At 35.2% G+C, this 27,646-nt stretch overlaps 3 protein-coding genes and 1 non-coding gene across 6 annotated transcripts; 2 read left to right on the forward strand and 2 right to left on the reverse strand.

Annotated features, from left to right (window-relative positions):
• Window positions 1–221: 221 nt before the first annotated feature.
• Window positions 222–11,868, reverse strand: LOC18610251 (putative inactive purple acid phosphatase 1). 2 transcript variants are annotated; one of them, XM_088803392.1, is made up of 13 exons: window positions 10,135–11,868; window positions 5,897–6,082; window positions 5,633–5,724; window positions 5,414–5,480; window positions 5,178–5,300; window positions 4,148–4,240; window positions 3,782–3,911; window positions 3,187–3,268; window positions 2,678–2,810; window positions 2,049–2,254; window positions 1,827–1,952; window positions 1,114–1,423; window positions 222–929 (listed from the first exon to the last, which is right to left on the reverse strand). In XM_088803392.1, exons 1-13 carry the CDS (start codon window positions 11,818–11,820, stop codon window positions 624–626), a joined length of 3,540 nt encoding a protein of 1,179 aa, XP_088659518.1. In that variant the 5' UTR covers window positions 11,821–11,868; the 3' UTR covers window positions 222–623. The 2 variants fall into 2 exon arrangements, with proteins under 2 accessions (XP_088659518.1, XP_007045863.3); XM_007045801.3 differs by lacking the exon at window positions 10,135–11,868 and adding an exon at window positions 6,326–6,678.
• On the reverse strand, window positions 7,051–9,851 carry LOC18610252 (uncharacterized). The gene is made up of 3 exons (XM_007045802.3): window positions 7,971–9,851; window positions 7,807–7,863; window positions 7,051–7,395 (listed from the first exon to the last, which is right to left on the reverse strand). The coding sequence occupies exons 1-3, from the start codon at window positions 8,950–8,952 to the stop codon at window positions 7,361–7,363; spliced, it is 1,074 nt and encodes a 357-aa protein (XP_007045864.3). The 5' UTR covers window positions 8,953–9,851; the 3' UTR covers window positions 7,051–7,360.
• A 65-nt stretch (window positions 11,869–11,933) lies between the features above and the next one.
• On the forward strand, window positions 11,934–12,007 carry TRNAN-GUU (transfer RNA asparagine (anticodon GUU)). The gene has a single exon. It is a non-coding gene; the product is annotated as a tRNA-Asn (tRNA).
• Window positions 12,008–12,763: 756 nt separating this feature from the next.
• Window positions 12,764–18,717, forward strand: RUS3 (root UVB sensitive protein (Protein of unknown function, DUF647)). Of its 2 annotated transcripts, XM_088804037.1 has the most exons (16): window positions 12,764–12,985; window positions 13,071–13,128; window positions 13,310–13,369; window positions 13,465–13,503; window positions 13,615–13,677; window positions 13,832–13,888; window positions 13,989–14,052; window positions 14,517–14,600; window positions 14,855–14,937; window positions 15,049–15,178; window positions 16,029–16,121; window positions 16,578–16,716; window positions 17,005–17,045; window positions 17,136–17,323; window positions 17,959–18,057; window positions 18,452–18,717. In XM_088804037.1, the coding sequence occupies exons 1-15, from the start codon at window positions 12,870–12,872 to the stop codon at window positions 18,055–18,057; spliced, it is 1,314 nt and encodes a 437-aa protein (XP_088660163.1). In that variant the 5' UTR covers window positions 12,764–12,869; the 3' UTR covers window positions 18,452–18,717. The 2 variants fall into 2 exon arrangements, with proteins under 2 accessions (XP_088660163.1, XP_007045867.3); XM_007045805.3 differs by having other exon boundaries at window positions 12,765–12,985; window positions 14,556–14,600; window positions 17,959–18,717.
• The last annotated feature ends 8,929 nt before the right edge of the window (window positions 18,718–27,646 follow it).

Here is a 27,646-nt window from a genome sequence, read left to right on the forward strand (position 1 = left end):
CCTCCCTCTTCTCTCTTTCCTTCTTCGCCAGCACCAACAGTAGAAATCATTCATTTTCACAACGAGGAATTAATGCTACGAGTGAAGAAGAGCTGAAACAGAGCATTGCTGCCCCTAGAAGACAAAAAAGGGTTTTACAGAAATGAACTTATGGATTTAATGTAACAAGACATTGGCTGTAAGAGAAACTGTATGTAGGCCAAAATGATTAGAAAAAGAAATGGAAAAAAAAAAACCAAGAACTCGATTTGTTTCCACTTCATTTACAAGATTTAGTGGCACCCAATGCTACAAAATATGCGCTTGATCCTGTCTGTTTGTAGTTTTGGTCATACTTGCATGTGTTATTTCCATAGACCAAGCTAGTTACCAAACCACATGCTACAAACTAAATATTATTAAGCATGAAGTATTTGTCGACAAAGATTTTCCCTTCAAACAATCGGCATGCTAATGTTGTACTTGGGCAACTATCCTCAGTGCAAGCCAAGATGCCTTGGTAATAATCCATGGATATTCTGAAGTTGTAAACTTTGCCATCGCTGCTCCTCTCTTCTTGTATTGATTCAACTAACAGTTTTGACAATAGATTAACAATAGATTTTTTTCCCTTCCTCACATAATCAGGATGCAAGTGTTGTACTAGGGCAACTATCCACAGTGCAGGCCAAGATGTCTCTATAATCCCGAGATATTCTAAAAGTGTCGTAAACCTTTCCATCACTGCTCTTCTTGTATTCAAATAACAGGTTGGAATGGTCAAATGCAGTAAGTTTTACAAATCCATAATCATAGTCTCTGTATAAACTCCAATTGGTCTTGAGGGTGGTGAATGTTGAAAGGCTTGCTCCTCCGCCTCCTGCAACAACATGTATCGTGCCCTTCGGTGTGCCTTTATAGTAATGCTTCTCATAGTCAGTGCATCTATTCTGTACCAAGGACCATTTCACAATACAACTGTTAGCTAAAAAAGGTTCACTGGTTGCTAATGTAGTTATTTGGGGAGGAAAATTATGGTTGCATCTTTCCCCCAAGTCAGTTTAAAATCAACCTTATTAGTACAAAGACAAAAGGCAGCAAAGAAAGCTTCGATACTGAAAGTTTTAGGAGTACCTCGTATATGGGACATGTTCTTTCATAATTATGCACATGGCCATAGATGCTGATGTCAACCTTGTACTTCTGCCAGAGTTTTTGAAGGCTCTCCCTTGCCATTGGTTCTGCAAATGATCCTTCTATGGCGTAACTAATGCCAGAAGAATAGCCAAGTACCCTATGTGCAAGAAAGATCAGCCATGGTTGCTTTTGTCTATCAACTGATGCTAGACAGCGCTCAATGAACTTGTACTGCTCTGTCCCCTCTCTCCAATCATGTTCTGTATCAGCTATGCAGAACCGGAACATGCCATAGTCAGTGGAGTACCTAGCAACAAGAAATTCAATGCAAGCAAGTTAGAGTAGAAAATGTAGAACAAGATAATGGTTTTGCAGGACTTATCATGCAGGGACTGCGGTTCCATGTAGTCAAAGTAAAGCACAATAGTCAGCAATAGCAACAAATCTAAGATTAACAATTTAAATAATTGGTAGGCTGGGAATAATTCCGTGAATGGATTTATAGAATTTGTAAGTGACAGAAACTATGCCATTAAGATTAAAATATGGTTTGATTCGGTTTAAGTTATACATAACTTTTATGAGTCCTCAACAATTTGGAGAAAACAACAGAATGCACCTAATTTTAAAGTTGGAAGTGACAAGCTGCAAATGGTGATATTAGTATCAAGCTGTTTATTCAAAGCTGTCAATATAAGAAAGACTCATACCAAAACTTAGCCCTGTTCTCAGCCGGGACAAAAAACATTGTCTCAGCCAAGACACCACATTCTCCTCCAGAATCCATGTTCTCATAAAAGGATCCTGTTCCCGGCCAGTCACGCTCATGGTTACCACTAAGAAACCAAAAACCAACACCAAGTGCCAGATAAGGTAAGAATCAGAGGAGAAATATAAACTCAAGCAGGGGATACTAGTAAATTATAGAGAACCTTGCAAGCATATAAGGCACAGCGGATGCAATGGGCTCAATCTGTGCAGTAAATTGGTCCCACTGTGAAAGGTATCCATTAGCGTAACATATATCTCCAATGTGGAACACTATATCAATGTTGTTCAAATCTTTAATTAACTGGTTAGTAGTGTTTAGAGAGCCACGTTGGAAATTGTTGTATTCATTAGAGCCATCAACTTCATCCTGCAAGGTGAAAGATCTAACTTCAAGATACTGCAGGTCGGGATGTAATTGAACTACGGAAGCACTTCTAATATAGAGTAATGGCAAAGCATGGGAATCAAATTTGTGAAGCAAAAAGGAAAGAATGCACTTTTTGATAATTTATGCATACTTAAACAATGACTTTACCAAGTACTAGAGTAAAGAATGCTGTGATATAATTGTTCATGAATCAGGAATGTATGCCTAGAAGCGAGAATAGATGGTAGAGTGAAAACATCATGACAATTCATGTGTAACTGTCAAGATAGAAGATGCAGGACAGATTGAGTGATGACAGGAACAAAGTGCTGCAGTAAAATGCTAGCAAAGCTTACAGTAAGACTGAGGGAAATTTAGTGTCATGCTTTATATGTATATAGAAGTTGGAAATCAAATTCAAACCTTTCCCATATCTCCGAAAATGACTACATGCTGCAAAGAATTTTGACCAGGAAATGGAGATGCTTTAAACTGGTATTCTCGACTCCAAATATATGTACTGTTGAACAATCTATGCCCCAGTTTGTAGGTATACCTACATGGTAAATGGAAAATTATTTTAAATATGAGTTGCATAGAAACTTAGAAAGCTGAGAAAAAAGATTGTAATAGAGGAGCTCAGCCCAGTAAATGATGATTTCTATTTAAATTTAAGTCATCTCAAGAATCTGACAAGTCAAATCTAATAATTTTACTAGGAAATGTTATTGGATTGCTCCTATATAAATTTATTAACCACATAAAGGGAGGAAAACATACAGAATTTGTGGTTATGCTTGTATTAACATTATTTGCCAGGTCTTTCATGTGTAAAATATGAATCTGTAGTTGTGCTCATATATAAGGATACTCAGTCTAAAGAAAGTTGAAGAGCAATTCTGGACTTAATCAGAATTCAGTAAAGAACATACACTCTGTTTGGCCACAACTCTTTTAAAAAGCTGGTATGAATATATCCAGGATCTCGCCATCCAACTGTCCTTGCTGGCGCACCTGCACATATAGTAAGATGGTGCATCTACAGAAGGAAAGGAAAAATAAAAAAAACCATAACTGTAAGGACAGGAAAGTTTAAACCAACAAATGAATCTACTTTGATTCTGTAAAAGAGCCTGGCAAGTATGCAGGGAAGAAATTAGACTACTGCTCTACCTTATTGGGGAACAAGAAAACCACACTGCAAATTGAAACTAAATCTCTAACCAAATTCCACTCCTTAAACTGCATGAGATAACCCCAGCTGGCATGATTAACACCATATTGGAGAACAACCAATTGTCTATATTGATAGGATTTAAAGAGAGTTAACCATCTCAACAATTTCACTAGCAGTATAGTAACCGATTTACTACATTATGTTATTACAAAGATATATTGTCCAGTACCCTGTTTTGAAGGTTGTGTAGGGTTCTATTACAAAGATATATCCATCCTAAAGTTGCAAATTCTTAGACATTTCAAGATAAATCTCATGGAAGTAAAATTTAAATCCAATGAGCTACGCACCGCACATGCTGTTACGTCCAAAAGTCAGAGTAACAGCTGGGGAATGTTGTCGATGTTCTCCTTTTGGACCCCACTGAACAAATGGTTCTGCTTCATCGATCCCATATCCACTAGTCCATGTTACTGTCATCTGAGCAACGAGTTCAAGATTATATTATCTGCTGAAGGTCAGATCAAAATTACAATAACAATGAAAGTTCATCCAGGCAACAATATAGAAGGTCCAGGAAGCCTAGTGCTGCACAAGCCTAATGTGAGGGGAAACACTGCAACAAGACATGAAGTTGCTCATTTCCCTACAAGTCAAGAAGAACATATATGCCCTCATTATGCAGGCTCTCATTACAGAGGAGAAACTTTACTTACTTCATTCCATTCTTTTCCTTCTGCTAAGCGTGGGTAAACTGGGGCATTTGGATTTGTGAAAGATACTGTGTTTGACAGTGCCACAAGCTTTGGCTATGATAACACAACAGAAAGAATACAGCAATAAATAACTGCAGAAAGGATTAACCAACATTACTTTCAGAAAACAATCATAATTTTCATATGATAAATGTTAAGACAATCACAAACACGTAAGATTGAAAAGAAAAGAAAAAGAAAGGAAGAAGAAAAATATAATTTCCAAGCCCTGGTCAGAACAAGGTCTAAAACCGGAAGATAGGAAGATTAATACAAAATCAGGCTCCTATATAGAGCAACAAGAAACAACCATGTGAGGGAATTAGAATGGCTTAACGATAACCAGAAAAAACTACCAAAACTGATTCTAGTGCTAACATTTAGAGAACTTCATTAAAGCATATTGGCAATTTAATTAAATAAGCTTGTACATTCACGTGGGATAATTAGAAAGGATGGTTTTATAGATATCCTTGGTAAGCCACCAAACAAATTTGAGAGACAGGTAAAGTTGAACTCAGCGAATTGCAGCAGAGTCACTTTGAACCAAAAACATTTTCTGATGGATATTTCATCTTCAGTAGTTTGACCGAAAGGAAAGAAAATGATATAAGACATATTGGCCAGTATAAAGAGCAAATTGGCTCAAAATTCAAAATCAAGGTACTGAAAGGATGTAGAATTCTGACATTGATAAATGTGGGGTTAAAGAAGACAACTGCGGAAGGAGCAAAAATAGATAGTGCTAAATGGACAGATACATGTAGCTGGCATAGCTGGAGTAGAATTTGCCGTCCAAAGTTCATATAATCCTAACCAGTTGCGAGAATCATTACTTAATGATGGCTTCTCTGTGGACTAGTCTTTCTATCAAGGGAAAAATTGTAATAAAATGAAGCAAAGATATTGTTTTTCTGGAAGATTATTGTGTGAGCCAAACTATTTATGATATGAGAGGCAGAATACAAGGTAAGAAATGTTGAGAACATACATTCAACAAACCACTTGAAAATAGTGCAAAAGAGAAGTCTGATCTCTGATTAATCAGCAGAAGCTTCAAGGACCCTTTTCCTGTAACTTTGTAGTCAGGACTAGAGTAGTTCGCGTACTGATACTGTTGAAAGAAGGAAACCATACTAATTGTAACTTATATTCCATTTATAATAGAAAACAGGCTAAGGAACAAAACTTGAAAATATCATGGCAAAGAAGTACTGCCACACGAACCTTAATAGGTGCAGAGCACAACAATGGTGGAGTAACCCTTGGATTTTCTGCAAGGCAGGTTGAAGCACTGAAAGTTTTGAAATAGCCATGTTTACTGTCAGAATAGTACTCCTAAGCTCAATTGATTAATACAAAACAATATACAAAAATGTTTGTACATCAAAATCAGTTGACAGGTCACAGCAGCAGAATTCAACCATATTAATAGAAATGTTCTACCTGAAATTGGCAGGAGAAAATACTCCAATCCAGTCATCGATTGATGGGTTCTGGGAACTATACTCCACTGTAACCCATTCTGTATTTTGACCCTAACATGGTGAAGATTTTTGCATTAGTCCCAACACTTTTGATACAATGACCCAATACAGAGTGGAAGGGTTCGAAAACTAGCATATAACCCAGAAAGCATGAACTTTAAAGAACCAGGAGAACTAAATATGAAGAAAGAGAAATTACAAAGGAGCTGCTAGTTAAGCTTACATTCAATCCTAGAACATCAGGAGAGGCTTTGACATAAGCACGATTGTCAAGAGCAAATGTTGCTTTGTGAACACCAATTCTTGAAAGAGGTTGGACTCCATGTGAATTTGCGTTCTGAAGTATTGCAAGAACCAATAGAATGGTCCAGAAGATCAATCTCAGCCCCGTCATCCCCACGACAAACATCTGAAATCACTCATAGGAAGTCATCTGACCGAAAAAAAAGAATAGCTTCCAACTTCAACAGAGAACTACTACAAGAATAAAAGCCTATGCTTGTACATAACAGCCCAGTAAAATATACGATAACCACAGTTTCTCAATGCCAAAAGCAAGGTGAAAAGCAGTTTAAGCTAAGCTACTGCTCTCAGTTCAAAACGTAGACTAAATTTTAAGGAGATGAATATACAAGAGATGCAAGGTGTTCACCTTGATTTATATAGTAACACTTATCTGCCACAGTGAATAGAGTCGAAAGTCAAAATTTTTTCCAAGCATACCCCAAAAGGAATATGAATGAAGATAACAATATGGGCACTAGGAAAAAGAAACAAGATGATGAGCAACCGAACGAGAGGATGTAACACTGATCAGTAGTTTGAAGGGTCGGGAAACGTTGTGGCTTGTTAACCAAGTTTTGGACGGTAAACGAAGTAGTGGTATGTGCTGAAGGAAGATTCCTTTTGGATCATATTCATATTATTCAAAGTCTCATACTTATGTTTTTAAAGGGAAAAGTCAACTTGTGAAATGTTAACTTGCTGCCCAGACATCATCAACAGGCAAGTGATTAGGAAGTGGGAACTGGGAAGCGCCGGTTAATTACTTTCTAGGCCAACTTATAACTGCTTGCTTGGCAAAATGTAATGAATTTGGATAAGCTAGAAAAATCCCATGTTTTCTGCTGCCATTAACAACTTCAAAGTGAATTTCTATTCATACAGGAACTTGCTTTCTCCTTGAATATGAACCATTCGTAAAAGTTGGCTCAGCCAAATAAAATCACCCCATCAAACGAAACAAGGCGTGTCGACAAGTTATCCAGTGGCGGATTTTGTTGAAAGCACAGTTTCTCTAGAATTATTATGGTATTTGGAAATTACCCTTCTGAGCAAATGGCATTGCCAACAAAAACGCAAAGGAAACAAGTCAGATGTCCATCAAAATGTCACTGCATATATAAATACAATCCGATAATACATCCAAATGTAGTTATTACAGCTGTCATCCGACAAATATCAACTATAGTTCCATTGTAAATCTCTCTCTAATGACGATTTGTTATATTGATGGAATGAATCTTCAATAATTTTTGGAAAAACCTTAGATTGGATGAGATATTTAAGGTAAAATTTCCTGTTAACAGCATGATCTTCATAGAGAGGCTTTCCCTTTCCAGCAACTCCTCGAACACTTCCAAACCCATTTTCTGAATCGAAATTTCTGATGATGATACCTTCTTCTTCAAACAAGAAGGAAAATCCACAGCAGCAGAATGACTACAATGAAGAAGAGGAAAGAGAGAAACCAAAAGGTAAGCCAATATAGAAAAATGTTTATGACTTAGAATAGTAGAATCAAGAAAATGTACAGAAAAGGGTTCCTAAGAATGGGCCAGTGACCATGTGATAACGTCCACTGCCAGCTTTGGAAGAGTATGTCTCATATTCATGCAATAATTAGCTAAATTAAAGAGTAATTTCCTGCTTTAACCAAAATAAACATGGAGAAGAGACAGAGGAAGTTGGTAAACATGCATGTTGGAAAGCATATAATGGCATTTACGGAGAAAGAGAAGAAAAGAATTGAAAAGCAGTATGACACTGCAAAAAGTCCTACAAAGGGAAGACTTTTGGGGTAAAAAGTTAATGAAAATAAAGTGAAAAGACAAGGCAGTGCCATTTACATACCTCCAATAAAAGTCTTGGTTTGAATTTTGGGTTCCCACGCCCCACTCCAGGAATACCCTATTCATATCAAAAACCAGTAAAACAGATAAATTCAGTAATGAAAAGAAAAAGGATTATAAACAAATCGTATGTGCAATTAGAGTTTGTAGCTCTCTTGAACTAACCATGTCCAACGCAAGTTGTGGTAGTGTTCACACCATCTCGGCAAATGCAAGAAAATGACTCATCCAGCCCAGAAAATCCACACAAACCACCACTGGTTTCACAGTCCGTACATGCAGGTGTGTAGTATGAATCATTATACTGCAAAGAAATTCCAAATTTCCACTTCATGGGATCCCCTTCATCTCCAAACTCGTATATTGATGTGTATGATGAGCACTGGAGTTTTGGAAGGTCTAAAGAATAACCTGATCCAACTCCCATCAGTGAATCATAAACACAACAGGTGGATGTGGGTGCATTTTGTGGCAACCCAATTCCAGTTACCCCTTTGCAAGAATACAAACCACTACAAACACGAGAACCTGACCCGGTATCACACAAATCCTCACTTGGATCAAACACAGGTGATGTAGTTGAGCAACCAAGCAGTACGAAGATATTGTCACCTGTTAGAGTGAACGGACTGGCTCGATCCAAGCTAAAGCTTCCAGAATTCTGCATTGAAGAGCAAGTTGACATGAAAGGGTCTGCAACAACAATAGAGCTGGTTGGGTAGTCAATGGAAGAAACAGTGTAAATGCCAGTGCCAGTAGAGAATTGTAGAGCACCACCACTGCATTTTACATATCTAGCAAAGTAAGGGTGTCCACATCCAAATCCAGTACCAAAGGGAAACTTAACCGGGATTGAACCACAAGTGTCGGTACATCTACCATAGGTTGGGATGGAACGGCCAGCAGCATGGCTGGCAGCAGACGCTTTGTGGAGTTGGGAAAACAAGATCAGAATGTTGATGAAGAGGCATGCACCTGAGAGAGGTGACATGGTTAAAGGGTTCTGCGTGGGGAGAGAATTAATGTGCAATTGATACTTGAAAAGAAATGAGAGGGTGTAATGGTATTCCTTTCGGTGGAAGTAATCAACTTTCAACAATGTTCCCCTTTTCCTTCCTAAAAAGGAGAGCCTATCCATCATGTGCATTCTAGCTATAAAGCACCATGTACTTTCATGACCATTTTGGTCACAGCACTAAGTTACGGTGAGAATATATCAAATCCCCTCTTCACCGAAGAATGGAAAGGAAGATTAAACATATGCCACTGAACCCGTAAATTTTACAACCTCTTGTGACCCCCTTAGCTTCTAGTGTCCAAACTTCCCTACACTATTCCAGCCTGCGAAAAATGAAACAAGAGACCTGTGGAGGAGACAATACAAAACAGGGAAAATGAAAAGAACTTATAAAAAGAAGGTCGTTTTTCCGAATAGAAATACGTTTAGTTGCATTCATTCCTGCGAACAGGGAAGAAAAATTTGTCATTCCATTCATGGAGCATGTCTTGTAAATTTAATTTTAGTTGCCTTTTACAAGATGTATACTGTTTCAAACTGCTTACACGCAGAGTCAGAGCTCCTAAATCCTCTGTCACTATTGGGCAAAAAAGTGGTCTTTCAAATCCTTAAAGATAGATATGTAGTTCACCTAATGGTTAATGGTATTTAATAGATGTGTAACAGACAAGGAAATATTTCCTCTCAAGTGCGAGCACCAAGCAGCCGAGAAAACCTGACTAACCCCCTCTGATCAACCATTGAACTTGCACCAGATTCCAGCTCTTCTTAATCAAAACAACCACAGCACATCCACCTGAATTGCAGTGGGCCTGTTATTACATGCAGAGGCCAAGGGCAACTAGGAATCACCAATGAAATGATGCATTCACGTAGTCAAATACAAGGCTAGAGGCTTTCAATTTCCTAGACATCTCCATATTTCAAGTGAACCCAAAGTAGCACAAAGTTCTTGGTGTTGATACCTCAAGACAAGTAAAAATCTTTGACAGTTGAAGTTCCTCTATTTCTCAGGACTATTGCCGATATTTAAGCATTCAGACCAGCCCAATTCTTGAAAGCAATAAGTGCCTCCATTTTCCTGAAGCTCCTTCTCCTCAACTTTGACACTTTAAGCTTCTTATGCTTCTCCATGAATGCTTGCTTGTACCTCCACTTATCCACAAAAATTTTCATCTCTTGAGACTTCTCCACAACTTGCATCACTGCATCAAAGAAACCCCCTTTAACAAGAGCGTATAGGAATGCATCAACTAAGTTGTGGTCAAACTTGATGCCTTTCTCTCCATCACCTGAAATTTTCCATTTAACCTCATTCCATAGCATCAAAACACTGAAATATTTCTCTGCAGTCACATACCCATTAATCAGTGACAAATATGTTTGATCATTCGGCTCAAACTGCAGGAAAGTCATCCTTCTGAAAGTCCTCCTAGCATCTTCCAACCGCCCAGCTTTACAGAAAGCATGAATAATTGAGTTCCAGTCATGAGTTTTCACTTCAACGCGAGGGTCTTCAACAACTTCATCTAAAAATGCAGCCATCAACTCAGGTCGTTGATTCTCCATCAGACCAGTCATTATAGTAAGGTAACTCCCTTTCAGATCAGGTATTCTTGCCTCTCTCATATCTCTAAATAATGTAAATGCCGACTGGAAATCCTGACTTGTCATGGATGCTTCTATCAGTGCATCATACATTTCTGCATCCAGCTGAAGTGCTAAACTACTAATATCCATAACTAATTGAGTAGCTTCAGCAGTTCTATGCTCCTTGCAGTAAGCCTTTAAGATGGGCACATAAACTCCAAGCCCCACAGAACCTCCCTGAGCATTCATTTCGTCAAGAATGCTGTGTGCCTTATCTGATAACCCAAGATTAATACAAGCGCTAATGATGCCATATCCAATAGACTTGTCAACCTCAACCACGGAAGACTGCAACTTTTGAGCTTCAATTATCAAACAAGCTAAACTCTTTATAACCCCATTTTGAAGATACCCTTTAACCACTTCACAATAAGTTTCATCACTGAAATCCAAATCATTCCCATTACCTTCTCTCAAACTACGCAAAATGGTTGCTGAAACTAAGTCTATTTTGCCAGACTTAGCATACCCTCCAATCAAACTACTATAAACCATCTTTTTATTCGACAAACCAAACTCAAGCATCAAATTTTTTAACTCATCTATTTTCTCTTCAAGCCCTTTCAATGCATACAAATAAGAGAGAAACCCAAAACTCGATTCATCAGGCCGAACCCCCAAAACCGACATAGTTTCCACGACTTTTTCAGCATCAGAAACTGATTTAAGTTCATAACAACAACACTCTAGTGCAGCATTACAAGCAGCCAAATCAGGTTTCATATAATCCAGCTTTTCATCAATTGCTATCCTACAACATTCCTCGAAAACCCTTAAGAATGCAACAAAGCTACCATTTTTCCTACTAATATCAACAAGCATATCACCCCACAAGACAAAAGGCATAAAATACCTGTTTTTGAGCATGCATTTTATAAGAGCAAAAGCAGGGGCTGCAGTGTTGGCAATTTTCATGGAACGCAGAACAGAAGTCACAGTTTCAAAAGATAGCGACTTTGGATTCTTTTCAATGACAAAAACCACAGAGGCAAATGCCCTTTTGAGATTATGGGTGTCTTTCAAGGAAGACAAGTAGGTAATAAGGGAGTTAGTGAGCGGCTTATTGGGAAAAATGGAGTTGGTGGTGAGGGCCTTGAAGGACTTCCAGGCTTCATCAGTGTTTTGGGCGAGAAGGGATTTCTCAAGGGTGGTTTCTAGAGTGGTTTTTTGGTCTTGGGTTAGGGTTTTTGTTTGAGAATTTGTGGAGTCTTGGGCTTGTTTTGGTTGTTGGTTTGGCTTTAAGGCAAAAACAGTAGGTTGGAGGAAAGAGTAAAGAGTTGGGATTTCAGTTGTGGAGGAAGAAGAGAAAGGTCTATGGGTAAGTGAATACAGTGATTTGCTCCACATCTCTGTGTAAACAGCAAAGATTGCAGAGCTCAACTGCTGTTGATAGATTGATTCGCGTCTGGTTTTTTATATAGTTTTGATATAAAGCATTGTGTACTTTTATCGAGCAAGTCGCTGGAATAGCTCAGTTGGTTAGAGCGTGTGGCTGTTAACCACAAGGTCGGAGGTTCAAGCCCTCCTTCTAGCGTTAATATTTTCATATTTTAATTTCTAAAAAGAATACTAATCATAAAATATTAATATTGTATTTTCTATTTTAGATTTTAATATTTTAGTTTCTAAAAAGATTAATAATTTTTTATTTTTTTAGTAAAGAATTTTTTTCCATTTTTTTTCAAATTTTGGGTTTACAAAATATTTTAATTTCTAAAAAGAAATATTTTTATATATTTTAAAAAATTTTAATATTTTAATTTCTAAAAAGAAATATTTTCATATTTTTTAAAAATTTTTAATATTTTAATTTCTAAAAAGAATACTAATTATAAAAATATTAATATTGTAATTTCTATTTTTATATTTTTGAAAAGATTTTAATATATTAATTTCTAAAAATATTACTAATTTTTGGTTTGTTAGAAAAGAATTTTTTTCCAATTTTTTTCAATCTTTGGGTTTACTAAATATTTTAATTTCTAAAAAGAATTCTAATTTTTGGTTTTTCTAAAAAGATTTTTTCCTTTTTTGGGAATTTTTCTTTAATTTTCTAAAAATAATTTTTTTCCATTTTTTTTTTCAGTTTTTGGGTTTACTAATTTTCCTTTGATTATTTTTCTTTATTTTTTGGGAATTTTTCTTTCATTCTCTAAAATCATTTTTTTCCAATTTTTGGGTTTACTAATTTTTCTGTATTTTTTTAGAAGGAATATTGTTTTTTCAATTTTTGGGTTTAATAATTTTTCTTAAAAGAAAAAGAGGTCAACGACCAAGTTTAATTGACCTGGGAACAGAACGAAGTGGATCAGTTTGAAGACAAAAGCCGACCCAGATTACAACTGAACAACTTATGTTTGATAAGGAAAAACACATAACATAACAAGTAGTTGGCCATGGAAGCCTCCAAGACCCAGCAGCAACTGATAATCGAAGAATGGAGCGGATATTCTTCTACCAAGCTTTTCAAAACTGCCACTATTACTGCCTCCTCTTCTATATCCATTACCAGGTCTGTCACTTTCCATTGAATTTCCCCATCTTTCTCTCTTTCTCTTCCCTTACCAAGTTTTACGTTTTTTATTTGGTGGAAACAGATCGGCTGATAGTTTCAACCATGTCTGGAGACGATTCCTGGATGCATTTGTTCCCGAGGCAAGTTTTCTTCTTTCTGCTTGTTTCCATCGTTTGGTGTTATATAATTACAAATGTAAAAATCCATTTTTTTGTTTGTTGGGTCTCTTTTCTTTTACATATTCTTGGATACCCAAACAAGGAAAACGAGTTTACTTTTGTTTGTTTTCGTTTGAAGTCTTAAAGTCAGCTTGAAATGCAGGGTTTCCCAGGCAGTGTGACTCCAGATTATGTCCCTTTTCAAGTATGGGACTCTTTGCAGGTAAAAAAAACAAAGGAAAACATTGATGGGCAGTACTTAAGTTATTAATCCTTACTGACTAAAGTTTCAATTTTTTGTTTACATTACATTTGTAGGGACTTTCAACATACATAAGAACAATGCTTTCTACCCAAGTAAGGATTAAATTCAATTGGTATTGTATTTCTTCTGAATTGTGTATAGAATACAGACCCTATGCTGATGATTTCTGTAGTTGCTGTTGTTTACTTTAACTTCTTTCTCAGGCACTTTTGAGTGCAATTGGAGTTGGTGAGAAATCAGCAACTATTATTGGTGCAACTTTTCAGGTAGAAGTGGCATCCAGTATACATTTCTATATCAATTTTTCCCCTATTATTTTACCTGATTTCTAATTGTTGGGACTTTTATGGAGTCCTAAATGAGTTGGAAGTGAGTTTAAGCCTTGCTGATAGTAAGTTTTGATTATCGTAATTCTTGCAGTGGTTCTTGAGAGATCTAACAGGAATGCTTGGAGGCATCTTATTTACATTTTATCAGGTTTGCTCTTTTATGCTTCCTTGATTTCTTTTTTCTTCTCTACTGAAAATGGCTTTTCAAGTTCACGTGGAGAATGTAACACTGTAATGCTTTTCTTTAGGGCTCAAATCTTGACAGCAATGCTAAAATGTGGCGTTTGGCTGCAGATCTCATGAATGATTTAGGTATGTCACTGTTTCTTCTACAGAATTCGCCTTGTAGCACAAATGAATGACTGCATATCTTTGACCTCTCTCTCTTCCGCCTATATGTGTGCATTTACGTGGGTGCAAATATATGCTCATTGACAGAGCGTAGTACACACATAATGTGGAGACCTCTCTGATTCTTGTGCTCTGAGATGTAGCGTGGGCTATAAGTTTGTTGTATAATGGCTCTTATATTCCAAATTAGAGCTAGAAATCCCGTCTTAAGGTGAATTATATTAAACTCTCCCCCTCTATGGATGATGCCTTGATTTGCCTTATTCTAAACTCTTGGAAGGACCTACATGATAGAATTCAGTTTCCATATACTTTTAAATGAAGCCAGTTCTGATTATATATTTGGTTGCTGAGAGTGTTGCTGGTTTTATCATCTCTTGAATTCTTAACTTCAATTAAAAACTAGGCTTCTGTATTCGTTGCAGGAATGTTGATGGATCTTCTTTCTCCTTTGTTTCCTTCAGCTTTTGTTTTCATTGTTTGCTTAGGGAGCTTGTCAAGATCATTCAGTAAGTTTCTAAATTCCTTGCAGCTAAGATCTTATAACCACTAAGTCTACTGAGACATGCTACTTATTAGGTCTTTTGAGCCATTTGTACATTGCAAAATACAATTTCTATGTGACATATTTGGTTTTTGCAATAATCATTTACTACCAATGAAGTTTCTTCTTATTGTGTAAAAAGTGAAACTATTTCTGTTGTGGAGGAGGCTCAATTTGAACTTCTAATTCTGTGTTTTCTGACATTGTTTCCCAACCCAGCTGGTGTTGCCAGTGGAGCAACCAGAGCTGCTTTGACACAGCATTTTGCCCTCCAAAATAATGCAGCAGATATATCTGCCAAGGTATCTCAAAAGTGTTTCCAATGTTGGATGACAATGGCAAGAGCTATTGTGTAAAGAGCTGGTTTTGACTTTTGAGGACTGATTATTCATTTTTTTCAAAAATATTTGCAGGAAGGAAGCCAAGAGACAATGGCAACAATGATTGGCATGGCATTGGGAATGCTTGTTGCGCGCATTACTACGGAAAATCCACTAGCTATTTGGTTTTCTTTTCTCTCTCTGACCATGTTTCATATGTATGGTAAGTTTGGTGACATAGAGTCTCTCTGTAGCAGTTAAATACAGTTACAATTTATATGGGTCCTGGAGAAACTTTGCTCTTAATAACCACTAAAGAGATAATATCCATTGTAATGTCCATCCCAAAGAGGAAGGCTAGAAATAATATTTCTTGTTCTTTGACCTTTGCACCTTGTAGAGGGAAAGATGTAAAGGAGAATGGAGGGGAAGGAAACCTTGGGATTGAGGCTGAATCCAAAATAAATTAATGATGCTAGTTGCTTCTTTAGTGCCCCACCTCTTCGTTCTGAAGGTTATAATATTTCCTTATTAAAACAAAAAGGTGGGAGGTGAAAGCCCATTTGTAGAACTTTGCCTGGACTTTGACTATAATAGTCTCTTCTAGCTAGGAAATCAATTAAGAGGATCTTGGTGGGCTTGCAAATGCAGGAGACCCGTAGACACTTACTCAAGATGGGCTCGAGTAATAACCTGCCCACAACTCTGCCTTAGCATAGTGATCTACGGCTGTTGGTCCAAGAGCAACAGGCATCTCATGACCTTCAGTGACTTCAAGTGAGACTTAAAAGTCAAAGCATCTTGCGCACAGGACCAAGTAGAAAATGCTAGGTTTCCACCCCTTAAAACAGTCTCAAGATTTTATTATCAAAAGGTATAATATTATCAGGCATATCAAGACCTATTTTATTTGGATTATATGGTATATTGAAACAAGTGCAATAGAGACCAAAATTTTATGCTGATATAACTGATCTTTTATTTCCTTTTCTCGAATTGCATAACTAACTGATGATTTGCCCATTTCATTGTTAAGCTTACATGCAATTCCTGTTCTTTTCCCCTTTGCTTAGCAAATTACAAAGCTGTCCGGTGCCTTGCTTTAGATTCACTGAACTTTGAGAGGAGCTCAATTCTTCTACAACATTTCATAGAAACTGGCCAAGGTAATAACTACAACCTGCCACTATTATTCCCTTTAGGCCAATATTTAGTAAATTTTTGTCCTGGATTCAACTGTTGTAAAAAGCTGGCTGTCATTGTCTGCCAGTCATAAACAATAAAGATCAGGCTACTTCATATATTTGGAGGCAATTTCAAGGTGTCTTGAGTAAATTCTATGTGATTTTTCTTACTGGAAAAACAGTTTACTTTGCATAAGAACCATAATCTTAAAAATTATTAATGATATCATCCAAATTAATCTTGCAATAACTTGATAGTTAACAATGTCCATGGGCTATTTGGCAAGAATACACATCCAATTTTATTGCTTCTGCAAGCTTAATATGATTTATTTTTTCTTTTATTTTTCCCTCATATTTCCAAGTTTTGAATGATTTCATGCACCATCATTTTATTTAAAAATAGATGTTAATGCCTATTCCTGAAAACATTTTCAGTTCTCTCTCCTAAACAGGTCTCAACTATGGAGCATGTTTTGCCCTTATGTACCACTTTAAGGTCGTCGAAGAGTACTAAGTTCCTGCACACACGTGTAAAACTAGGGTTAAGGGTTTCCTCTCTTGATCATCCAGAAATGTGAGTATTTATGTTTATTTTTGTTGGGGAACAAGGGTTGCCTACCATCTGCATTGTCTTGATAGCAATGATGTTTTAATAGTGCTTGAGCTGTAACTACTTTAGGCAACATGAAAAAATTTATATTGCTGCTTTGCATATCTCTAGAGTTCATGAGTTATCATGATAACTTGATCATGATGCATCTTGATAAAAATCAGCTTTCAACTTGCTCCTTCAAGATTACTGCTCTTAGTCCGTTTTATGATTCTGTATGAAACTGAAAAGTTTAATGATAATCTCAAACAGGGCCAACCTTCTGAATTCAGCTGGATCATTTTATAAGAAAGGTTGAACTATACTCATCCATTGTAATACTCAACTTTTATTCATATTAACGTTTTCACTCATTCTAGCTATATTCTCGTTGGTCTATCTAGCTAAGTATTTCCTGGTGGAGAGGAAGGGAATCATCAGTGTCATCATGCACAAAGATTCAGCAGCTGCAGATATCTTGAAGTCATATATTCATGCACTTGTTATGGCCAATCTTATGGATGAAAAAAGATCTCTACATTTGGAGAGCCAATCATGGATGGATAAGCAGTATGAAAATTTTGTTCAGAAGGTATTATTTCCATGAAGTTTGTCCTCAACTTTAAATAGTTTTCCAAGGAACACCTACATGGATCTGACTGTAGGATATACTTTTTCCAACTTTATTAGCTGCTAAGTTAAATACCCCAAATGTTTTTTCAGTCTCCCTGAGCCTGTATTAGCCAAACTATAGAAACAGAAATTTGGTAGACTTTGCAAAGATTGAATGATATTGAAATGCAGTAAGCAAAGTTTAACTCTGGCTTTTGTTTAGAATTATCACAGCAGCAATTCACCTTAATTGGGGAACCAAACTTTTATGAAATATCAGCTCTTTGTGCGTTGTTTGAAAAGCATCTTCAGTACTTGGGACAATGCAATACACCCTTGCATTGTATATTGGGCTCTATCTCAGATGCATCAGCATCTATACCTGGTGTACCACATGCTCCAGCCATTGGAGATGAAATTTTTTTTCATTAAATGGCAAAATATAATGCTTATCAATGTTGTATTATGACCACAATTATTAGAGGATTTAAACTCATCTGGAGACTAGTGTTTCCTTTGTGATAGTTGGGCTGCTTTGCTTCTCTTTCTGGTGGGCTCTTTGTTTTTTCCGGTCAAGATACATCAACTCTCTTTTAATTTGTTTCCATTTTGCAGCTAAAGTCATCAGGTTGGAAAACACAAAGGCTTCTTTCTCCCTCAATCATCTGGAAGGCACACTGGTACAGTGAGTCATTGGGTGAAAAAACTGACTAGGTATCTTCAGTCTCTCTCTCGAGAATGGTTAGAGTACATGTCATTGATGGCTGTCCTATTGGAATAAGTTAGAGAAAAATGAAGTAGACTGAACTCAGTTTGAGAAATAATTACATCACTTTCTCATCCACTGCTTCTGTGGTGCAAATTAAAGAAACAGGTTTAAACTGAGTTCAGGATATGGAATCCAGCAGAGGAAGTTTCAGGTCCAATCACAGGAGGTTGAGGGTACAAGTTGGAGACACAGAAATCACTTAATTATTATGCTTTGTGTATTAAGTAGATATTACCAAAGTTCAACCATTTATTTGAAACTTATTTTGGTTTTGCTTATGGTTGAACATATTATCACTTTTGAATCACTCAATAAGCTAAGTCCTTTGTGAAACTACAGGCAAGGATTAGATTCATTGGATGCACTTTTTCTGAGTGCTTGGTAAACTCAAAATGTACTCTCATCAGGTATTTCTTTCCTTTTGTCTTTATCGTAAAATATTATTCACTGTTATGTGGAAACTGAATAGAAGCACACATGATGGACGCCAGTGATCTATAGGAAGCATATGATGAGAGAAAAAGTGCATTATGAGTGTAATATCTCCCTTTTAGCTGCTTTGAAACATGTAGCTAAATGTATGTAAATTTATATTTAATTACACACTCTTAACTCTTCCAGTAGTATCTTTTAAGCTTGTAGTCAATGGCAATTGACTACAACAGAGCCCCTCTTGACGCAAAAGGCCTGAGAAAGAAGAGAACTGGGCCAGTTTCAATATTATCTTTGAAAAAGAGGCAAGAGTGGGCTCCTGAATTATACCGACTTGTAAAGGAGACATGAACCTAGTAGGATCTCTTCAGGTGACTGATTCTCCAGGGTAACAAAAGCAAGTGTATTGGCAAATTTGCCATCACATAACTACTTGTTGTCCTGTTCAACACGCTTCTTCTTCAGATTTACGAGGATGGTAGCTGCATTGCAGCTTAAACCAGTTATTACTCAAGGGCAAGGGCAAGGGTAAGCCACTTCTGCCACAGGCCATACTTCTCATAAAGCTTGCTTCTGGCTCTTGTAAAAGTCCAGAGAGGATACCTGGATTAAGAGCATCCTTTGTGACTTGAAGAGAATCCTGTGGTTTCGTTGAATGGCTAACACCATTCAAGATCTCTTGGCAAAGGTTCAGGGTCGATGAGTATTTTCATGTTGTCGGGGAACCATGGAGAAACATTCCATTCCAAAAGGGTTTTACAAAAGCATAAAACTAACCTCACATTACTACTTGAGCTATTTTGCATTGAAAAGAGAAAAGGGTTTTGAGGAATTATTTCGTTAACAAGTAAACTCCATACTAGCCTGGAAACAGACTTTATATTTACAGTGGTTCCTATAAGAAAAGCTCATCAGTGGAGTTCTCTTCAATCTCTTGGTGATTTTCTACCTTCTTTTTACGTGTAAGTTGCTAGTTCTCCTTAGATCATAGAGTGCCAGAGCATCTGGCCGTCTGGCGAGAGGGCTATGATGCTTGATTGCTCGTAATCAGCACGTAAAACGCGAAAAGTTCCCCACATGAAGAAACTGCCTCTCATTTCTGTTGCAATATTTTTCAAAAAACAATCAGGTCATTGCGCATGATAAATACTTCTGCTAACATTTATTGAAAGCAAATGGAAAATTTTCAGGCTATTAATTGTATATATAATGGGTGATTCAACCTATTAATTGCATGAATTAATAGCATAAAAGTACGTATAAGTTCAGACCAACTACTGATATAAGTTCATTCTCGGCTAATCTCCTTCAGAAAAACTAATAGCAAGGATACTAGACTTGATGATCAGCATAATTAGATATGCAAAACAGCAAGAACAGGTTTCTCACTCTGAAAATCACTAGGCAACAGTTTAGATGTTAAAACCATCAGCTCCACAGATCCCATGCGACTCTTCATCACCATATCATTCTTCACCATGTACTTTAAAAGGGTGGAATACTTCCTCTTGGAGCTACAACCAAAAAAGCATCCTTGAGACTAATATTATAACCTGTTAACAGTGTTCTGGTAAGATTGATAAAATATGAGAACAAACCTCTCAATGCCTGAGGGGTAGAAATACAAAGCTACATTATTGGGATCAGCAATATCGGTTTTGAAAATCTCATGCCATACATCACTGCGAGGATACAGTTTGAACTGCATGAGACCAGCGATCTGTTTGGTGAACTCATAAGCTTTAGGGTTCGCAGTTGCTGCAGGATGAGCAGAAAAACCTTCACAGAATCTGATTTCTTCGGTGATGCCCTGAAGCGTATCTATATCAAGGATCTCAAAGAAACCCCTACAGTCAGCAGTAACAGTAACAGTGAAAATAACAACATAAAGCTTAAATGTAAACTAATGAAATATACATAAAATGTAGGGTGTCCTGGGGCCAGACCACTCCCAAATTCAGTTTATCATCACAGACCAAAGTGGATGAATTAGTGTCAAAAGAACCACCAATGAATTACTAACAATTGAGACATTCGAGCTTGATAGGTAAGCAGATATATATTTGACAGACCATAATTGTGTAAAAGAGCTAGCAAGAGAGCATTGACAGTATAGGAAGAGGGAAATGCCAATGCTACTGTTCAATTGTAACACAAATCTTTATTTGAATGTTTTATATGCTTAAATGGTACGCTTTTCTACGAGAGATTTATGCCCATGCAGACATGCGTATACATGTAGTAAGTCCCTTACCTGCACATTTCTACAAACATTCAGGGAATCCCTGAAAACAATGCAATATATATGTAGAGAGAGAGAGAGTGTGCGTGTGTGTGTGAGAGAGAGAGAGAGAGTATGCAAGAACTATGTGAAATATTGAAAAAACTTCAACAAGATTAAACAGTTTCCAAGAAATAGGACTTGCTCCCGGGAAACTCTACATAATCATAAGGCTTCCACAAATGATAAATTGCATCCTTCATTAGAAGTAAAGAGAGATGAATGTTTAATTCTACCTTATTGGTTGAAATGTTAATTCAGAAATCAAGTGTAGTCACTGGAAAGCATAAATGGAGCATACTACTTCTTAGATTGGTTATAAATAAATGTGGGTGATGGTTAAATAATGGTTTGTTGTTGTTTTCAGCCATGGCTAGATAGATTAAATTTTATCTTCAAAGCAAACATGAACATCAAATGTTAATGACATGTTTAAAGTACACAAATACATCACACCCTTAAGGAGGGTAGGGATACTTACTTCCATATTTTTTCCAAAGTAGGAGCATTAGGACTAGATACAATTTTTAGAGAAAATCTTTCTCGACTCTCAGGACTGCTAAGATCAATACCTGCTCAAATGAAAACAACATTTGCATTAGTTTATCAACATGCAATTTATCTACTATAACACTAGTTTACTTAGGAGGAATGGATAATGATCTATACATAACCTTTAAAATATCAATCAATTGAGAATTTAATTAACTATAAATGAGAAAAATAGATATTCAAGGTAAATAACCATATTATTATAGTAAGTGAGATATAAAAAGGAAAATTGTCTACCGAAATTAAACTGATCATATACAATCTTTGGTGAAAATTTTTTTTGACTCTCAAGATTGTTGATATCAGCACCTACTCAAATGAAAGTAACATTTGCATTATGTTATCAATATAATTTATCTACTACAGTAACAGTTTACTTAGAAAGAGTGGATAAAAGTATAATTTCTAAAATATCAATTAATCGAGAATTTAATTAACTATAAATAAAAAAATATTGATATTCTAGGTAAATAACCATATTATTACAATAAGTGAGATACCAAAAAAAAAAGTTATGTACCAAAGTTAAGTTGATCATATACAATTTTTGGTGAAGATTTTTTGTAACTCTTAGAATTGTTGAGATCAACACCTGCTCAAATTGAATTAACATTTGCATTAGGTTATCAAAATATAATTTATCTACTACATCACCAATTCACATAGGAAAAGCAGATAAAGATCTCCAAGATAACACCTAAAATATCAAACAATTAAGAATTTAATTAACTATAAACAGAATATATTGATATTTCAAGCAAATAACTATTGTTCCAGTAAGTAATATAGAACAAGAAGTTGTGTATCAAAATTTAGTTGATTAAATATCATGTTTGGTGAAAATTTTTCATGACTCTTAAAATTGCTGGTATCAGCATATGCTCAAATGGAAGCAACATTTGCATTAAGTCATCAAAATGTTATTTATTTATTACATGACTAGTTTATTTACGAGAAGCACATAAAGGCCTCTAAGATAATCTTTAAAATATTAATCAATTGAGAATTTAGTTAATTATAAATAAAAAATACTAATATTTTAAAAAATAAACATTATTGTAGTGAGTGAAATATAAAAAAAGAAAATTTTATACCGATGTTAAGTTGATCAGATACAATATTTGATGAAGATTTTTCTTGACTCTCAAAACTCTTAAGATCAGTATCTGCTCAAATGAAAACAACATTTGAATTAAAAAGAGGTTTCCAAGATAATCTTTAAAATATCAATCAATCAAGAATTTAATTAACTATAAATTTAAAATATTGATATTTCAAGTAAATAACTATTATTACTACAAGTGAGATATAATAAAGAAAATTGCATATCCAAGTTAAGTTGATCAAATACAATCTTTGATGAAGATTTTTCTTGACTCTCAAAACACCTGAGATCAACACTTATTCAAATAGAAGTAACATTTAAATTAAGTCATCAAAATATAATTTATCTATTAAACACCAATTTACTTAAGAAAATTGAATAAAGTTCTCCAATTTCACCTCTAAAATATCAATCAGTGAACAATTTAATTAATTATAAATTAAAAATATTGATATTCTGAGTAAATAACCATTTTTATAGTAAGTGAGATTAAAAAAAAAATTATGTACCAAAGTTAAGTTGATCATATATAATCTTTGGTGAAAATTTTTCTTGACTCTCAAGATTGTTGAGATCAACACCTATTCAAATAGAAACAAATTTTGTATTAGGCCATCAAAATACAATTTATCTACTATATAATCAGTTTACCTAGAAACAGTGGATAAAGGTCTCCAAGATAACCTCTAAAATATCAATTAATTGAGAATTTAATTAATTCTATATAAAAAATATTGATATTTTGGACAAAAAAAAATTGCAATAAGTGAAATATAAAATATATATATATATATATCTAAGTTAAGTTGATCAGCTACAATCTTTAATGAAACTTTTTCATGACTCTCAAGATTGCTGTGATCAGCACTTGCTCAAATGGAAGTAATATTTATATTAGAAAAATTTATCTACTACAACACTAGTTTACTTAAAAAGATTAGATAAAAGTCTATAAGATAACTTTTAAAATATCAATCTATCAAGAATTTAATTAATTATAAATAGAAAATATTAATATTTCGAACAAATTACCACTATTGCAATAAGTGAGATATAAAAAAGAAAATTGTATACCAAAGTTAAGCTGATCATATATAATCTTCTGTGAAAATTTTTCTTGACGTTCAAGATTCTTGAGATCAACACCTACTTAAATTGAAGCAATACTCGTATTAAGTTATCAAAATGTAATTTATCTACTACATGAATAGATTACTTAAGAAGATTTGATAAAGATCTCTGAGATAACTTTCAAGATATCAATCAATAGAGAATTTAATTAACTATAAATAAAAAATATTGATATTCAGAGCAAATAATCATTATTGCAGTAAATGACATAGAAAAAAAAAGTTGTGTACCAAAGTGAAGCTCATTAGATATAATGTTCGGTGAAAATTTTTCTTGACTTTCAAGTTTCTTGGTATGAGCACATCCTTAAGAAATTCAACTCAGCAAGACATCTCCACTAAACTTACTAGACTTAGTGAGTAAAAACACCACACCAAAAAAAAGAAAATAATTTAGATTACTGAGGAGGTGTAGGATAAGCTATGGGAAAACAAAATACAAAAAAGTAAGAATAAAAGCAAGAAAGGCAAGAAACAGAAGTGAATTGTGGAAAATGAAAGAAAATTTGAAAGTTGAGATATGAACGAGTCACTTTCAAAAGGTGATTTAAGAGGAAGCTAAGGAGACATGGAAGCTAGGTAAAAGCCTTGCTTTCACAACAAATTCTGTAAAAGCTTGATTTTGGAAAAGCTACAAAAATTTGAGGGCATAACAATAGTAAACATCGTGTATTAAAGGTTAAAGGCATTGGCTTGAGGCAAGACTGATCAAGAAAAAAATGTTTGATATGATGTTATTTGCTGCATGTCACTGGTGATGGGTACTTGGTCTTCTAAAGCAAGTTAGCACCAATCTAGCTAGCTACAGCAAGAGGGTTGACAGAACATACAAATGGGAATGTGGTTGATAGTAAGGTAAAACTTGTTAGAAAAAAACTGAGAAAGAATTAAAAATTTAATAAAGTAAGTAAAATAGTAAAAAGTCTGAGGCATGATATTACTATCTTTAAAGATAATTTTCGTCTCTTCAGAGTACAAAACTCAATGCAAAAGTATTGTAGCGGTTATCCTCCAAGATTCAATAGACCATTTCCTTATAGTTTGCACAAACTATTAAGAAATAACAAGAACAGCAAAAAGATTTTACAAGAAAAATAAAACCCATCAAGAAAAGAAAGGAAAACAGAGAAAAAAGTATGCAGAGAAGCTTAGAGGAATCTTCAGAGGAGATGAAAGGATTAGTGTGTTTGTGACTGAGGCAAGTAGACTCTATTTATAGGCAGAGCAGAGAATTAACATTACATTAAATCAGCATAAAATCAAAGTAAAATCAAAGGAAATCAAGTTGCTAAGTCAAATAATGTTTAACAAATTTTTGAATTAGATAACGTTTAAAAATATCAAGCAATAGACTTGGTCAAATAAAGTTTAAGAAATATCTTAAGAATAAGACTATAAGACTAAGTCAAATAAGCTTAAATATTCTAATGTTTAAGAATAAGACTATGTCAGATAAGTAAAGAAAGAGTATGCAGAGAAGCTTAGAAGCATAGAGGTTTTTTTTTTTTTAATTAGGGGAGGGGAGATTCGAACCCTGCTTTAGGTAGGGGATAATGCATCAACCAATTAGCCAAATGTTCGAATGCTAGGCAAAGTAGAGTAGAGAGCTAACGTTACATAAAATCAACATAAAATCAGAAGAAATCAAGTTGCTGAGTCAAATAACGTTTAACAAATTTTTGAGTCAGATAACGTTTAAAAATATCAAGCAATACACTTAGTCAGATAACGTTTAAGAAATATCTTAAGAATAAGACTAAGTTAGATAAGCTTAAATATTATAACGTTTAAGAATAAGACTAAGTCAGATAAGCTTAAAGACTCAGTCATTAAGACTATTTCAACTCAAGTAACAAACTTAGTCAGATAACGTTTAAGAAATATCTCAGTGAGAATCAGATAAGCTTAAAGATTCTAACGTTTAAGAATAAGATTTAAGTCATATAAGCGTAAAAACTCAATCATTAAAACTATTTCAACTCAGGCAACAGACTTAATCAAATAACGTTTAAGAAATATCTTAGTGAGAAGAAACAGACTTAATCAGATAACGTTTAAGAAATATCTCAGTGAGAAGACATTAGTCCGATAACATTTAAGAAATATGTTAGTGAGAAGAAATAAATTTAGTCAGATAACGTTTAAGAAATATCTTAGTGAGAAGAAACAGACTTAGTTAGATAATGTTTAAAAAATATTTCAGTGAGAAGAAAAAAATTAAATCAAGATACAAAAAGTTCACTTGAGCTTAACCCGCAAAAGAAAAAATCTACATTTTCTCAAAACCTAATCTAATCTTGTATACACGTGAACCCACTCTTTTTTTCTTACTTGCAATAAGTTCATAATGAGTTTTCATATATAAAGCACTCACCTCTTTTGTACCTTAGCTACGTGGGATGTTTGAACCTTATCAAATATACTATTTTCCAACAAAACTTGCCTAAACTATGAGTTAGACGATTAGTGAGGAGGTTGTGTGCAGGGTTTGTGGGCGGTATAGCTTAACCTGAATTCCTACAGAAGTGCAGATTTTGTTTTTTGCTGCTTCTGTGTATAGAAATCTTGTGGGATTTCTAGTTGTTATGGCATGATTCTACAGGGTTCTCTTGAGATTTCGGATTGTATGTCTGGGGTGGGTTGTAGTTTTTTCTTAAGTTTGATCCCAAGTGCAACCAGATTGAATTGTTTCTGTTTCCTTTACGCGGTTCACACCAAGGTGGGGATCTTGTCCCTTTTGCTGTGTTTACTGCATCATTACCTCAAATGGGTAGTCTTTTGTAATGACCCTATTTAGTAATGAAAGCTGATATTCCGCCTTCCAATAAAAAAATTAACGAAAGCAAATTTGCATTAGATCATTAAAATGCAATTTATGAACTAAAACACCAATTTACTTAGGAGGGGTGGATAAAGTTCTCCAAGATAACTTAAAAAATATCAATAAATCAATCAAGAATTTAATTAATTACAAATAAAAAATATGAATATTCAAAGCAATTACCATTATTACAATTAAGTGAAATACCAAAAAAAAAAAAAACTGTGTACCAAAGTTAAGTTGGATTCTTGATGCATTGGGGTTCACTTTGTTTTGATAATTTTCAGCTAAAAAACAATTCCCTTTACCCTTTGTCCTTTGTTTTGCACAGAAAAGAGCAAACATTATTTACGTTTGAGGCACATGATATAAACGAAACGAATCTTTGGTTGACAAAGAGCATTACAAGTTGTCAAGCAGATAGGCACGGCATGCATTCGCAACCACCAAGAAATGATATGTAACTTCTAACTTGTATCAAAACCAATGTATGGTAACAAACGAAAAAGAACCACAAAGGAAATGTAGGTAAAGAAATTCATGTCACAATCAACTTATCCAATCATACAGACTAAAATGAAGAAATTTTTCTTGCCTGAAGAGTGGATCAGTGGAGGACTACTGGGTTCTGAAGGTCCACATTTATGTACCAGGTCTTCACCAGCATTTGAAGCTTTGAATTTCTCCAGGCCCAGTAGAGTACCCAAGGAAAAAGGACCTTTTAGGAACATAGTTTCTTTCCCTGGCACAATAGGTGAGAATCGTAAGTTACAGCATATGAGCGCAAAGGAGAAATTATAAAAAGAAAGGATACACAACACACAACATAACATTGCAGTGATACTCTCAGAGATGAGGTAATCGTACCTTTTGCCTGAGTGGATCCCGAATTCGCTTCCTGCTTAGACCAACCATCACCCTGCTTAGACCAACCATCACTTGTATTCATTTGTTCTAAATCTTTTAGGGAAATGCCATAGTCAGGGTTACTGACTTTCCTTTTTTTCCGAGGCAAAACCAATTTCGAACGAGATGCAGCTTTCACAGCAAGAGTTGAATTACTTCCAGGGCCATCTCCTTTTGTAGTTGCTCTCCGGGTTTTTTTTAGAGACTGTATTTTAGAAGTCAAATGGAACTTCTTACTACCTTTTACGTGAACTGCCAGTTTTGGTGGAGCAGGAGAGGACGAATTTGCATTTTCTGTTGGCGGCAG

This window comes from Theobroma cacao, chromosome 2, assembly GCF_053813885.1.
Source record: "Theobroma cacao isolate CCN51 chromosome 2, ASM5381388v1, whole genome shotgun sequence".
NCBI lineage: Eukaryota > Viridiplantae > Streptophyta > Magnoliopsida > Malvales > Malvaceae > Theobroma > Theobroma cacao.

Bases quoted from the DNA above. Each gene is read 5' to 3' on its own strand.
- LOC18610252 (XM_007045802.3), bottom strand. From the start codon at position 8,952: ATGCACATGATGGATAGGCTCTCCTTTTTAGGAAGGAAAAGGGGAACA. The intron at 7,864-7,970 runs GTTAGTTCAAGA...TGATATGAATAG, and splicing joins CACAACTTGCGTTGGACATG to GGTATTCCTGGAGTGGGGCG. The intron at 7,396-7,806 runs GTATGTAAATGG...TCTTCATTGTAG, and splicing joins AACCAAGACTTTTATTGGAG to TCATTCTGCTGCTGTGGATT.
- RUS3 (XM_088804037.1), top strand. From the start codon at position 12,870: ATGGAAGCCTCCAAGACCCAGCAGCAACTGATAATCGAAGAATGGAGC. The intron at 14,053-14,516 runs GTATGTCACTGT...TATTCGTTGCAG, and splicing joins AGATCTCATGAATGATTTAG to GAATGTTGATGGATCTTCTT. The intron at 17,046-17,135 runs GTTGAACTATAC...TGGTCTATCTAG, and splicing joins TGGATCATTTTATAAGAAAG to CTAAGTATTTCCTGGTGGAG.
- LOC18610251 (XM_088803392.1), bottom strand. From the start codon at position 11,820: ATGTGGAGCAAATCACTGTATTCACTTACCCATAGACCTTTCTCTTCT. The intron at 4,241-5,177 runs GTATGTTCTCAA...GTGTTATCATAG, and splicing joins TTTCAAGTGGTTTGTTGAAT to CCAAAGCTTGTGGCACTGTC. The intron at 2,255-2,677 runs GTTTGAATTTGA...TTCACCTTGCAG, and splicing joins TTTTCGGAGATATGGGAAAG to GATGAAGTTGATGGCTCTAA.